This window comes from Lepisosteus oculatus, chromosome 12 (genome assembly GCF_040954835.1).
Source record: "Lepisosteus oculatus isolate fLepOcu1 chromosome 12, fLepOcu1.hap2, whole genome shotgun sequence".
Lineage (NCBI taxonomy): Eukaryota > Metazoa > Chordata > Actinopteri > Semionotiformes > Lepisosteidae > Lepisosteus > Lepisosteus oculatus.
The window spans coordinates 33,292,784-33,306,720 of record NC_090707.1 but is presented as its reverse complement, the minus strand read 5'-3'; the positions used below and the strand labels follow the sequence as shown (position 1 = coordinate 33,306,720).

General features: G+C 40.1%; 1 protein-coding gene across 2 annotated transcripts in view; it reads right to left on the bottom strand.

Moving 5' to 3' along the window:
- nbeal1 (neurobeachin-like 1) overlaps positions 1–13,937 on the bottom strand; it is a 131,412-nt gene that overhangs the window by 45,939 nt on the left and 71,536 nt on the right. For both annotated transcript variants that reach the window (XM_069197202.1, XM_069197203.1), the window contains 8 exons: positions 12,203–12,783; positions 10,727–10,859; positions 8,834–8,953; positions 7,903–8,206; positions 7,625–7,710; positions 2,690–2,779; positions 2,098–2,272; positions 999–1,132 (listed from right to left, as the gene is read on the bottom strand). In XM_069197202.1, the coding sequence (XP_069053303.1) occupies positions 999–1,132; positions 2,098–2,272; positions 2,690–2,779; positions 7,625–7,710; positions 7,903–8,206; positions 8,834–8,953; positions 10,727–10,859; positions 12,203–12,783 (1,623 nt within the window). The remainder of the gene's footprint in view (positions 1–998; positions 1,133–2,097; positions 2,273–2,689; positions 2,780–7,624; positions 7,711–7,902; positions 8,207–8,833; positions 8,954–10,726; positions 10,860–12,202; positions 12,784–13,937) is intronic.

Below are 13,937 nucleotides of genomic sequence, written 5' to 3'. Positions count from 1 at the left end.
AAAGCCGCTAAAATTAAAAAAGAGTAGAAATGAAAGATAGGCACACTGTGTTTGCTCGAATAACAGTCTCCTGTCCTTATCTATTAGTTTGCAAGATTTCAGGACACATCAGCTTTCACAGCACGCGTAAGTAGTTTCAGCTTCAGTGCTGAGCATTCACTTCTGAAATACCTTTCAGCACCTTGTTTCACTTTACTTTGTAATCCCTGCTGAAGGCTAAAGAAGGCAGGTCCTCTATCTATCAGTGTACAGAGAGGTTCCCATAAAGTATCCGCCTTGCTCTCAAGTATTCTCAGTAAAGCAACGACCTTATAAAACAAGGGAACAGAGAATGTGTACAACATTCTAAATAAGACCTTCTTAGTCTTAGCACTCAATTAACGTCACATCCATGAGTTAAATTCCACACTTTCACTATGTGGCTCATATGAAAAGAATTCCATCGCAAAAAATTAAACTATAAAAGACCATGGCACAAAACAGTGCAGAAAACCTAAATGGCACATTTTAGTTCAACTTAATTTGGCAAAGGATTTCAGATGTTTACTGTATGTAGTTCTGTTGCATCCTCAATTGTATATAAACCACAGCCTGCTTATTTAGACAAGAGGACAGCATAGGAAATATGCAGCACTAGAGTAGGATTAGTACTAGGGTATGTTTTTTTTTAAGCTTTAAATGGGAGACTTCTGTTTAAGCCTGTTGAGATAAAGTCAATACAGCCATTTGCCACCACCTAACAGGCTTATGGGCTCCTATCATTTGTAATCTTTATGCTCTAGTAAGTGTTATCACTAATGAGATTCTTCCAAATTATGGCACATATCAGTTGTGTAACAGTCAACCAACATCCAGGGAAATTAGAAAACAATACTCATTTAGCGTTCTTATTTCATTTGTCTAAATATTTGCTTTTGAAATGTGAATAAGGTAGGACTGCAAACAATCCAGGTCTGTCTTCTCCTTGGTCCTGTTCACTGAAGCTTTACTGGACTTACCTTTTGTAACAAGGCCCCTAAGGTAGCAACTCCATGGGAGTGAATAAGATTTTCTTGGTTGATCGGGTGCCTTTGAATGAAGTGCTTGATCATCAGGAGAAATGTAGCAACGACATTCTTTTCCAATCTGGCCTCTGGAAAGAGAAAAAGAAAGCGATTAAATACACGATAAGATAAGATCAGATCTTCAGATCACTTTATTGGCCCTATACAATTTCTTGTGTTTAGAATTTGTCTTCTTGCAGACCCCAGCTTGCTCTCCATGAGACACGCAGACGGGGAGAGAGAAGCTTGGGGTCAGAGCGCAGGGTCAGCCATTTATATGGCCCCTGGAGCAGTTAGGGTTAAGGGCCTTGCTCAGGGGCCCAACGGACTAGGATTCCTCTGCCGGCCTTAGAATACGATCCTTAGCCACAGAGCCACCACACGGCCCAAGGTGGTACCTTTTTGTGGGGGCTTTTAGCTTTCAATTTCCTGCGACCATTTAAAGTGCATCCTTCAGTATGTGGTCAAGTGTGGCAGTTGCTGCAGGGGATGTTTGAGGATTGTTCTTGCATTTTTATTGAAAAAAACAATCATTTTTCTTTTCTTCTAAATTTGTGGGAAACCAGCCTCCATTGTTGGCACAGGAGCAATTTTTTTTTTCCCATTTACCCTCGATCATTTTGGCGGAACACTGTCATCACAGTCTGGCTGATACAATCCCACTGAACTCCCAGCCTCTTGGGAAAAAAAAAACTGCATACCTTCCTGTTTTCTTTCTTGACAGTTGCAAAATGTTAGGGTATGGAAAGTCTTTAAAACTGATTTTTTTTTTTTACTTAAGACTTATGCAATGACTGCCCAGACAAAAGCATTATACATTATAAGTGTCAAAAAAACAGTATAGTGTTTAATAGTTCAAGTAGGTAGCTGCGTCAGCATGTGTAGGCTGCAAAGGAACAAGAAAAGGTTTATTCCAAGCTGAAAAGAGAAGAAAAGAAACACAACATTTCAGCTGTGGAGTCTTCTTTGAGTGTGGAGCCAAAGAAGGCTCCACAGCCAAAACGTTGTGTTTCTTTTCTTCACTTCTCAGCATAGTGCTTAATAAGACTTTCACCTGAAGCTTTGGTTGAAGGTAAAATAACCCAGTCCCCGTCTGAGGGGGTACACAATTCTGTTGTAATGTACTCAGAGCCAGAAGCATCTTCACTCTTTACCGCTCCACTCAGATTACTGATCTGTTCCAGCAATGGGTACAGCACGTTCAGGCCTCCAATGCAGTTGATCATGTCCTGCAATGAATATTAACGATTGTTTATGAGGCAGTCAACAAACAGATTTTATTTCACAGTATTTGCCCTCTGGGGCAGACATCTTTGGGATCTACATTTTTTATGGACAAAGGCAATGCTTTAGTGAAATATTAACAGAAGTACTGTTTACTTTTTGTGATAATACTTAAAACAATAAAAAAAAATGTTTCAGAGCATTCAGAAATATGGCATTGTGTATCCACTAAAAATGATCAAAAAGGACATATCTTGTACTGTAACTTAATGTTCCTTTATCTTGCTACAAGCTACAGAAGAGGCTCTGGACAGCCACATCTCTTGCTTTCTAGATCTGTTCGATTTTCTTGTTTGTTACAGGCTCTAAATCCACTGTAGTGAAGAGTCTAAGAACTTCACATCGAGAAAATAACACTTTACCTTAATATCCCAATTCACAACTTTATTTCCGGTGAGCCGCCCATTAAAATGATTTGGAGAAAGATCGAGGCAAATAGGGTTTTTGCAGGCCTGATGAAACAAAAAAACAATGCACTCTTAACAGCAGATTGTTAATGCGCATATATTTTTTCTGTAGCGTGCAACTGATTTTTAAAAAAAGATTTCATCTATACCCTGTTAAAGAAAGGTCAAGGTGTCTGCAAAAGTCACTGCTGTCTAAGTTCTCTCAGCCCCATGATAATGATCTGGCAAGAGCCACTAAGTAAGTAGTATTAACAGGGATGATAAAAGAGATCAGTCAAATCTATTATCAGACAAATACAGATACAATTACATCACAGTCTTAATTGGTGTCATAACAAATAAACATTAAATATGGGAATGTCCCAAGAAATGCGGAAGAAAGCATCACAGGCATTTTAAAACACTAATCTGTGAATCTAATCTACATACATATGAAATGTGGTATTTTGAGCACCAGAATACAAAATGCCATAGCAAAATACAACGTATGTAAGTGCAAGATAATACAATTCCAGTCCCGCCTGACTAAAATGTAATCAAGCAGGTACTGTAATATTCTTGATTTTGATCTTGATTTTTGCTCATTTATCATGACTTGAGGAACTTGCTTCTAGTCCCATTAACAATGATCAACAAATTGATTACTGTGCACTGCAGACATAAAGGGAAACAAGTGGCAAATGTCCCAGAATGTAGACTGTAGCACATTTCTCTTTGAAAAGCTTTCAGCCCATAGCCTAGATAACACCAGAGTGACCCTGACAGTATACCAGGTTATCATGACTTTAAGAGTGAAAAGGTGAGCTTTAGTAACACACCACTTTTTAATGGCAAATTATCATGCCAGCAATCTTAAGGGCGCTTACTAGTGATGAGAAGAAATGACTAAGAATTAGTGAGCATCAAAAGAAGCTTATCACACTGCAACACATCCACAAAATTATCAAGACACTCTTTCATGGCACTCTCATTTTATAGAACATATACAGTGGTGTGAAAAAGTGTTTGCCCCCTTCCTGATTTCTTATTTTTTTGCATGTTTGTCACACTGAAATGTTTCAGATCATCAAACAAATTGAAATATTAGACAAAGATAACACAAGTAAACACAAAATGCAGCTTTTAAATGAAGGTTTTTATTATTAAGGGAAAAAAAAATCCAAACCTACATGGCCCTGTGTGAAAAAGTGATTGCCCCCCCCTGTTAAAACAGAAATCAACTGTGGTTTATCACATCTTTGGAAAGCTGAGTTCAATTTCTCCAGCCACACCCAGGCCTGATTACTGCCACACCTGTTCTCAATCAAGAAATCACTTAAATAGGACCTGCCTGACAAAGTGAAGTAGACCAAAAGATCCTCAACAGCTAGACATCATGCTGCGATCCAAAGAAATTCAGGAACAAATGAGAAACAGAGTAATTGAGATTTATCAGTCTGGAAAAGGTTATAAAGCCATTTCTAAAGCTTTGGGACTCCAGCTAACCACAGTGAGAGCCATTATCCACAAATGGCGAAAACATGGAACAGTGGTGAACCTTCCCAGGAGTGGCAGGCCAACCAAAATTACCCCAAGAGCGCAGCGACGACTCATCCAAGAGGTCACAAAAAAACCCACAACAACATCCAAAGAACTGCAGGCTTCACTTGCCTCAGTTAAGGTCAGTGTTCATGACTCCACCATAAGAAAGAGACTGGGCAAAAATGGCCTGCATGGCAGAGTTCCAAGACGAAAACCACTGCTGAGCAAAAAGAACATAAAGGCTCGTCTCAGTTTTGCCAGAAAACATCTTGATGATCCCCAAGACTTTTGGGAAAATACTCTGTGGACTGATGTGACAAAAGTTGAACTTTTTGGAAGGTGTGTGTCCCATTACATCTGGCGTAAAAGTAACACAGCATTTCAGAAAAGGAACATCATACCAACAGTAAAATATGGTGGTGGTAGTGTGATGGTCTGGGGCTGTTTTGCTGCTTCAGGACCTGGAAGACTTGCTGTGGTAAATGGAACCATGAATTCTGCTGTCTACCAAAAAATCCTGAAGGAGAATGTCTTGCCATCTGTTCGTGACCTCAAGCTGAAGCGCACTTGGGTTCTGCAGCAGGACAATGATCCAAAACACATTAGCAAGTCCACCTCTGAATGGCTTAAGAAAAACAAAATGAAGACTTTGGAGTGGCCTAGTCAAAGTCCTGACCTGAATCCGATTGAGATATTGTGGCATGACCTTAAAAAAGCGGTTAAGGCTCGAAAACCCTCCAAGGTGGCTGAATTACAACAATTCTGCAAAGATGAGTGGGCCAAAATTCCTCCACAGCGCTGTAAAAGACTCATTGCCAGTTATCGCAAACGCTTGATTGCAGTTGTTGCTGCTAAGGGTGGCCCAATCAGTTATTAGGTTTAGGGGGCAATCACTTTTTCACACAGGGCCATGTAGGTTTGGATTTTTTTTCCCCTTATTAATAAAAACCTTCATTTAAAAACTGCATTTTGTGTTTACTTGTGTTATCTTTGTCTAATACTTCAATTTGTTTGATGATCTGAAATATTTCAGTGTGACAAACATGCAAAAAAATAAGAAATCAGGAAGGGGTCAAACACTTTTTCACACCACTGTAATCAAGTTGAATTCATGATGCTGATTTACATTGATCATCAACAGCAAGGGATCTACTGTATAAGAGCCACATGCTTTGCACCAGGTTGCTCATGATGGTTTATCCCTGGTCAAGCATGTGCCTGTTCACTGGTCTTGTCTGGTCTAGATACCACGTCATCCCGGCTTATCCCACAAAAGTCCCATCGGACTCGAGCCTGACAAATAGGGAATCCAGCAGGGCACAACTGTCACAGTTTCATCTGGCAAGGAAGTTGCTGTTAGATGAAGAGGATAAGGATTTGCACGGTCCAGCTGGCATTCTGTCACGTGCCGGCCAGAGAGACAACAAACGCACTGATCCACATGAAGTCAGAGAGAGAGCACAGGACCAGCGCACTGACAAAAGCGAATACAATTGATTTTTGGAGAATCAACAATTAGTCACACATTAGAAGACACGTGTGGAAACTGTGCGAGAGTGTATTTCAAAATGACAAAAGAAGCACTGAGGGGGAACAAGCTAACTGGAAATATATTGTTGATACCAAGACATTTCTTTCAAGAAACAACTGGAAGAGATCCTCAGAACAATCATTTCCTAGCAACCAGATCAGCTCAGATGAACTGAAAGGCCTCCTCTCAATGGAAACCTTTAAGTTATCTTTTTTATTTTCTTCGAGTCCACCTGAGATATGACTAACACCGCCTTTTTCTGTTACTTTGCTGAACAATGTTGAGTACTGTGCCCCTGTGAGGTTATCTGACCTGAGAAACCATTATTGTTTATCTGCCTGTTAAACGATCGATCAAACGCTACTGAATGAGAAAGAGTCAAAATGAACCACAAATCCAAAATCACACTGAAACTAGCGAGTGGGATTTATTTTCAATAAGCTATCCAGAAGTGAGATAAGAAAAACATTGACAGTATTTACATTTATCCCATCTTCTTAAAAATACAGCACAAATTTCTAATAATTGTGTATTTACAATGTACAATTTTTTCTCAACAAATTCCCAAATACCCAGCCAACACTGGGCACAGTGTTGAGCCTCATTTAAACACAACCCTGCTCTTGGTTGCTTATCCCTCTTGTTCAGTCACAGTGAATGGCACAATCAGGTATGTTACTCTCAAAACAAGATGAAGTTTGAAATCTGTCAAGTTCATAAAACAGCAAAGAGATGGCAAGGATAGTATCTACATCTGAGAGGGAGCTTACAACATGGCAGCTAACACAAGGTAAAATGATTCTAAATACATTTGTTCAAGGGTGGCACGGTAGCTCAGAGGTTAGTTTTGGTGTCTTGCAAAACAGGCTCGCTGGGGCCCTGGGTTCAGTTCACTGGGTTTTAGTGTTCGCTGGCTTTTCTCTAGGTTCTCCAGTGTCCTTGCACAGTCCAAAGATATACTGGTAGGTTAACTTGGTTCTGGGAAAATTGACCCTGGTGAGTATGTGCGTGTCTGTGCTTGTGTCCGTCTTCCCTGTAATGGACTGGCGTTCCATCCAGCGTGTACCCTGCTGTGATAGGCTCTAGCTTCACCGATACTCCGAATCAGGTGAAACGCTTGGAAAAATTATTGGATGGCCAGAATGGGTAATGTGTAAACTATTCTTTTGATCCAAGAATATCTAAAAAACTTCCAACTAGAAACATCCAAACAGAAGACAGCAGTGTGCTGACGTATTCCAGCCTCCAAGTTACTGATGGTATGAAGGCCCTTGCTTTCTTAATAATTGGGGCGTACTGGTTCCATTCTGAGCTTTTGATTCTCAATTTTCTCAAGGGTTGACAGATCAGGTCTCTCATGAATGAGCGTTTCAGAGTTTACGTCAACAGTGTAAGTGACTAGAGTGTATCTCCATCTAGTCATAAATTAACAATTAACTAAAATTATGTCAAAACATTTCATCAATATCCACAATTTTATATACTTTATTTGAGTAAAATCATCCATGCATAAAGAGTGATAAGCTACTTTTGATGCTCAATAAAATAAACACATTTTCCAACACATTCTAAAAGGTCTGTAAGTGACATAACTTTATATTGTTCCACAGTGACTTTCTTTTAAAATAATCCAATCACAGAAATGTGCTGTAGTGTTAAGTGGTATGGCATGAAAAAGGTTAATCAGCTTGGAAAATCTGTATTAAACCACGCATGGAGCAGTGAGCCAGGGAAACGCAAGCTCTGATACGGCATGAGCTGTAGACTTTCACATCTGGCAGTAAAACAAGGTGATAACCGAATGATCAGAGCCACTGATAATATATATACAAACTCACCTTCGGGGAGTAGTAAAGAAGGAGTTTAGATGGAAGATCTCCAAGCTCAGACTCTTGACTCTTAAAAGGAGAAATGCAGTTTGGACCTAAAAATCAACAGAATAAATAACTAGTCTTCATGCAGCGATCATGCTTGTAAACTAAAAAGGACTATAATATGTAAATACTGACTGGGACAAATGTTCCAAGTGTCAATTTAGTACAGAACACTGATCAGCAGTTAAAATTCAGATTTCCCTCATCGTGCTCACAGCTACACGTCAGAGTTGCCGTCTCACCTGCTGCAAACAGGAGTTTGACCTGCGCGGGTTGTAGGGCGTCGTGGAAAACCATCACGCTGCCCAGCTGCCCTTCCAAAGAGGTGGGGCTGCCCCACTCACTGTCCTGAGTCCCGGCGGAGATCAGCTTGGTGACCGACTCGGGTTTGCCCAGCAGCCCGCCCCAGGTGGGGGCAGACAGGATGCCCCCGAGGGAGGAGCGCCCTGGGGCGGAGAGGTGAGAGAAGGGGGGATCTGGGATCTGCGAAGGAGGGGGTGTAGTGGTCCGGTGCCCGGCTGATCCAATACAGCATGAAATGAAAGGCTGGGAGAGAACAAGATCCAATGGGTTTTAACTGCACATATCCGAACATCCATGATTTCTTTTGAAGCATTGAACCCCCGTCCCAGTTTACTGCCGGCTTTCTATAACTCTAACCTTCTGACGTTTCTAAATCTGAATTGTTAACTTGAACATTCCTGGATTTTAAATTACTGCAAAATAAACTTACGAGTAAAAACCCTTTGATTAATTTGTGCCCGTGAGCGCTCCACACAAAACGCAATGCCAACGGAAGTTTAGGCCAAGAATATATTTTATATATAAAATAGTTTTCAGTCAATATTTTCACAAATAATATAAAGATATACCTTTACAGTAGGAACGCATACAATACCCTAAACTATGTAAAAGTGCACAATGAAAATAATTCCTTATAAAAGTTCACTATAGTATACTAAGGTAAAAAAAAAAGTATGTAAGAAATTAAGCACAGAGAAATCATGATATATGGTGCAGCAAGATGAAAATCAGAAACTGGTGTAAAGCACAGTAAATGTAAGTATAGCAAAACCGTGGAATATAAAGCTTATTTTTAGCAATGTGAAGAGAAACACACATTTCTTGGCATGACTTGGTTCCAAGTGGTGTTTCTTGTTACAAAGATCTTACCTCAGTCATGGTGGGGAACTTCAATGGTGCAGACAGCTTCTGCTGCCCGTTGACATAAATGTAAATCAAGCTCTGTCCAAAAGGCCTCTTTCCGGGAATGTGAACCACTGCTATGCTGTGCTGTAGAAACAGACGAAAGCGATTTATGTTTCGGCAATGTTTAAAATAAACTGACCTCAGCATCGTTTTTCTCCTATGTTCTGTGGTTTTATAAATGGATAAATGGTTAACGTGAGCACAACACAAGCTTTGAGCTAGCAGAGAATCTGCCTAATGTCTAGTCTTAATGAAGAAAGAGAAACTTCAGGTTTGTAACCAAAGCTGAGCCACTTCTAAAAGCTCACTTTACACATTTTACAGTCAAAAATCTCAGAATATTCTTACATTTATTACCTTTCTTAGACTACACACAAAGCTCACTTTACACATTTAACAGTCAAAAATCTCAGAATATTCTTACATTTATTACCTTTCTTAGACTATTATATCTGACTAAATTGCAGGAAAAGCATCACTGAAAATTTCAGAAAACAAATTCTACACTGCAGTTCACTGCAGGAAAGGATTCAGTCTTAACTGAATTAATTATTGGCACTACATATAAAAGCAACTGCTAAGACGTCATACTGGGTACTAACTGAAAAATATCCAAGAGAACTGGAGTTACCCATCACTGATCTAGACTGGTCTCTGACTGAGCACACCTGTCAGTTCCAGTTTTCACAGTAATCAAGCTGTTAATTACTTAGGTTCTCTTTTCTTTTAGGCCACGTTTCTGCACTCAATCTTCAGTCTTGAAAATATTCTGCTGTAGGCAGGCTTTTTCCAAGAAATGTAATCTCAACTCAACTTGTTTTTTTAGTAGATGCTTGCTCATGTCTACCTAAACAAAACATAAAACTGAGGCAATAATGATTTGCAGGGGCAGGTGCATTTTCTGAAGCTTCAGAAAACATTTGCACAACATACAATTTTGTGTTCTAATGAGACTGAAGTGCTTATATTACAGACACCCGAATGAAAAAATCAGTTGAAGATTAGTTAATAAATAACTTTTTAATAATGAGTTGATAATAATTACTAACACCTCCAACTGTTTAAAATAAGGGTGGGGAACGTCCAGCCTGCAAAATCATTTGGTCTGGCCCTGCCAAGGAAACCGCAGGCATAGAGCTGTGCGATAATTCGATAACTATAATTATCGCGATAACAAAAGTTCGATAAATGTTCGATTTATAAGTTTATGCTTTGCGCATGATATGCGCATGTGCACAAAATACCACGCGAGTGCGTGTGCGTATTGCAGACCGGGCAGGTAACAGATCTGTTTAATGTTTCTGCTGTTTGGCAAGTGTTTGTTGTGTTCTTAAAATAAAGAGTTGTTTAATTTACCAATTAACTGTCTGGTTTCTTCAACTTTCACTCAGGAGAAAAAAACTGCCTTTAAACTTGAAAGAAATAATGATTTGACATTTATCGTGATAATCATCGATATCGACTGATATGAACATTTTTATCGTGATAATGTTTTTGGCCATATCGCCCAGCCCTACGCAGTTGCGAGTAGCAACATCATCAATACCAGCTAACATCACACGCCTCACCAAAGAGAAGCAGTTCCAGCCATCACATTAGGGGTGAGTTAATTAAATGTTTGACCAAATATAGCAGGCTAATTTTTGAATGATGTTATAAATATCCAAATGGCCCTTGGCAGAAAAAAGGTTCCCCTTTAAACCCCTGGTTTAAAAGATGGAAACGGACTAAAAAAGTATACATAAATTAGCCTATGCCATACGGAGCTCAGCTGGAATCAAAACCAGAAGCGACACATCAGAGCAAATGGTTAAAAACTTGCAAAAGACATCCTTGTACTGTGGTAATGTTACTCACCCAAAGGGAGTCACAGAAACAGTGATCAGGCAACATGACCGTCGTATATTCCTTCTTGGTGCAGACAGCAACAACTAGCACCCCCGAAGAGCTAATGAAGGCTTCAAAACCAGTGCCACTGGCAGTGAAGAAACTAAGAAGACACAAATCCCACATTTAGGTTTTGAAAGATCTTCACACCTTATAAGACACCTTTTTGCATCTTCTTCATGACTAGTGCACAGAGAAGATTATGTAGTGCATAGCAAGTGAGAGCAGAGTATGGAACATACTGTATCATGGAATCTCGGGAGTTGCATGTTTTGAACAAGTACTCAGGATTAAAGTATGTATGAGTCCATTTTTTACACTGTTTCAGTATCACGTTGTTGACAGAGTAAGAACATAATTAAAAGACTTTGAATTCTGAGATATATAGAGAGAATGATGTTCTGTAAGAGGAATCAATTAAAGGACTAGATTTCTCCATGTCTGCTTATCATTAAATTTTCGGATGCTTTATTGTTTCTTAAGCGACTACAATGTAGTACTTAAAATGGCCTTTGTGAACACTTGATACAGACTGCCAAGCAGAATGCTAGGTAAGAAACACTCAGATGCAACAATGCATGAAGAGATCTGACCTCAGGAATTCAAAATATAAAGTAAATTCAAACTCCGATAGCACTGATAGCACTGCCACTTATGTAACCTCTGTTGAAATTTAAGTTATCTAGCATAGCAGACAAGTTAAGCTGCAATATCACCTTGTAGCCTGATCTTGTCAGAACTCAGAAGCTAAACAAGAGTAGGCCTGGTCAGTACTTCACTGACTAACAGAAAACTGTTAATAGACCATGGTAACAGAAGGTGTTATATTTGTCCCAAAACATTTGAGCTAGTTCAGTTTTTTTAACAGTCAGTAAAACTAACTTCAGGCAAATTGAAGCAACATTCCTCTGTCCTTTGTTACACATTAAAATATTACTTATGTGCATATTAAAGTGACAAAGGCTTTTTCTGAGGGTTACTGTATATTGACTTCTCAAAATACACATTGCGTTTTCATGCTCTGGTAAACTGTAACTCATCGGTTTCTTACACTTATTAACTTTGGTTAAACTTAAACAGGATGTGTTTACAGCTCTGAGTGTACAGAATACACAACCAAGCAATGTCACTGATTGCAAAACACCTCATATTTCAATTTAGGCATTTAGCCAATCGGTGTGCAAACATACCTTTATAATACTGTATATAATGAGTCATGTTTTTAACTGATCCTAACTGATTTTATTATTATTATCTGTATCAATGCTGGAATTACATGTGTGATCATGCTGGCAAAAAATAGGATGTTATTATACTGATACTGATAGTGACAGTGAACAGTGAACTCTGATGAGTGCTGAATTTGAATTTAAAAATTGAAAAGAGCACGTAACTCGGCCCCCGGTCAATCCCAATGGATGTGCTGCTCAAAGGCCCTCCTCCTACCTATAGAGCTGCTTTCTTTTTTCTCCTTTGCTGGAGATCCCAGATCCCTGCTGGTCCTGGTCAAGGCAGAGCCACGCAAAAAAGCTGAAGGCGTAACCCGGCCAGCGCTGAACGGTGGGCACTGAAATCCCTGCCATGCTGGGGGAGAGATCGAAGTACTGCAGGGCATTTTCCAGCCCCTGTTTGCGGGCCATGCCCAGGATGGCTCTCAGGACTGGCACCACATAAGGGTGGGCCTGCTTGGGATCATCAGTCCTCAGCAGCCTCATCAGCTGCAAGAGCTCCTTGCTGCTCAGCGACTGGCTGCCCAGAGATCCGAAGAGACTGATCAGGTTCTCGGCGCAAGTCCTGTGAAGTCTGCTATGACAGTTCAGGGTATCCAGGATGTGGATAACCATGGAGGCGTTGACACAGGTGGTGCGGCTCTGCCGGTTTATGCAGCAGATCCGTTTCAGCCAATCGGAGATGAAGATCTGGAGGTCGTGGGATTCCAGGTGCGGCAGCCACTGGATCAGCAGCAGCAGGGGCTGGACGTTACTGATGCCCAGGATTCCCACCGACGTGTGATCTCCTTCGACGGCCTGGAATTTCAAAGCGGGTCACACTCAACGTCGTCATTCACAACCTTTTTAGAGAAGCACGCACATTTCAAAATGGCACGTTGACTGTAAATCGCAGTTTAAATCCATGGATTGTATGGAAAAGAAGTTTCAGAAAAATAAGTTCTGTACATAAGAAACACTGTATGGTACAGCGATTCCATGCTGAAATGGAAAACAAGTTTTGCCGGCTATGAACCATAAGTTTCTCATAATATACATGCATATATTACGTATATTCACTCAACTGATTTATCTCTTAGGCAGGGAAAATAGACTACACATAATGTTAGGGCACTTATGCCAGTTAAGTTCAAACCCAATATCAAATCTAAGAAGAGAATCAATTTTTTCAAAGGCGCTTTTCAATATTTCAATGCTTGCACCCAACAAGAGTGTGACAAGAACTGAACCCCCAAGAAGAATGGATATTAATTTCTGGAAAATCATATTCCACTCGCTGAGAAGCACTGTGTACGGTGTACTGGGCACGCAGTGTACAGTATATACAGTATAGTTTTGGATCCAGAAGAGAGACAGTCCGGTGTGTCCCAGACGTGCTCCATTGGATTCATGTTAGGTGAAGGTAGGGCCGGTACATCACACAAATGACATGCCAGGAAAATCTGCAAACCATGACATGCCTTACATTATAAATGCGAGGCTGTAGTTTGCCAACAAATTGAATTTGTATAAATTTACAATTCAAATTTATTTCCTTAACAAACAAATTAAACTGCCAAGAAAGGAGTAATGTGTAGGACAAGAATACTGTTTCCATATGTACTGCATAATTAAGGAGCCACCTACTCTGAGCAACACCCACACTGTATTTCATCACACCTCCAACCACTGAAATGGACCAATTGTGCAACACAACATGGATGGTGTCTCTTTGGCTATAGTACTGTCATGGCCTACCACTGTGCCAGAACTGATTCGGACTGGGCCAGACTGAACCATGGCTTGTCACTGAATACATTCCAGCTTTTTCAAAATCAGTTTCAATTCAATCCAATACTTTATTGCCACATCAACAAAGCTGATTGGAATTTTCTCTAATGGGGGCCAGATAAAAACACCAAAAAGACATAATCATTGTTTTTAGCCAGTTTCTGCTGTAATGACTTTACACC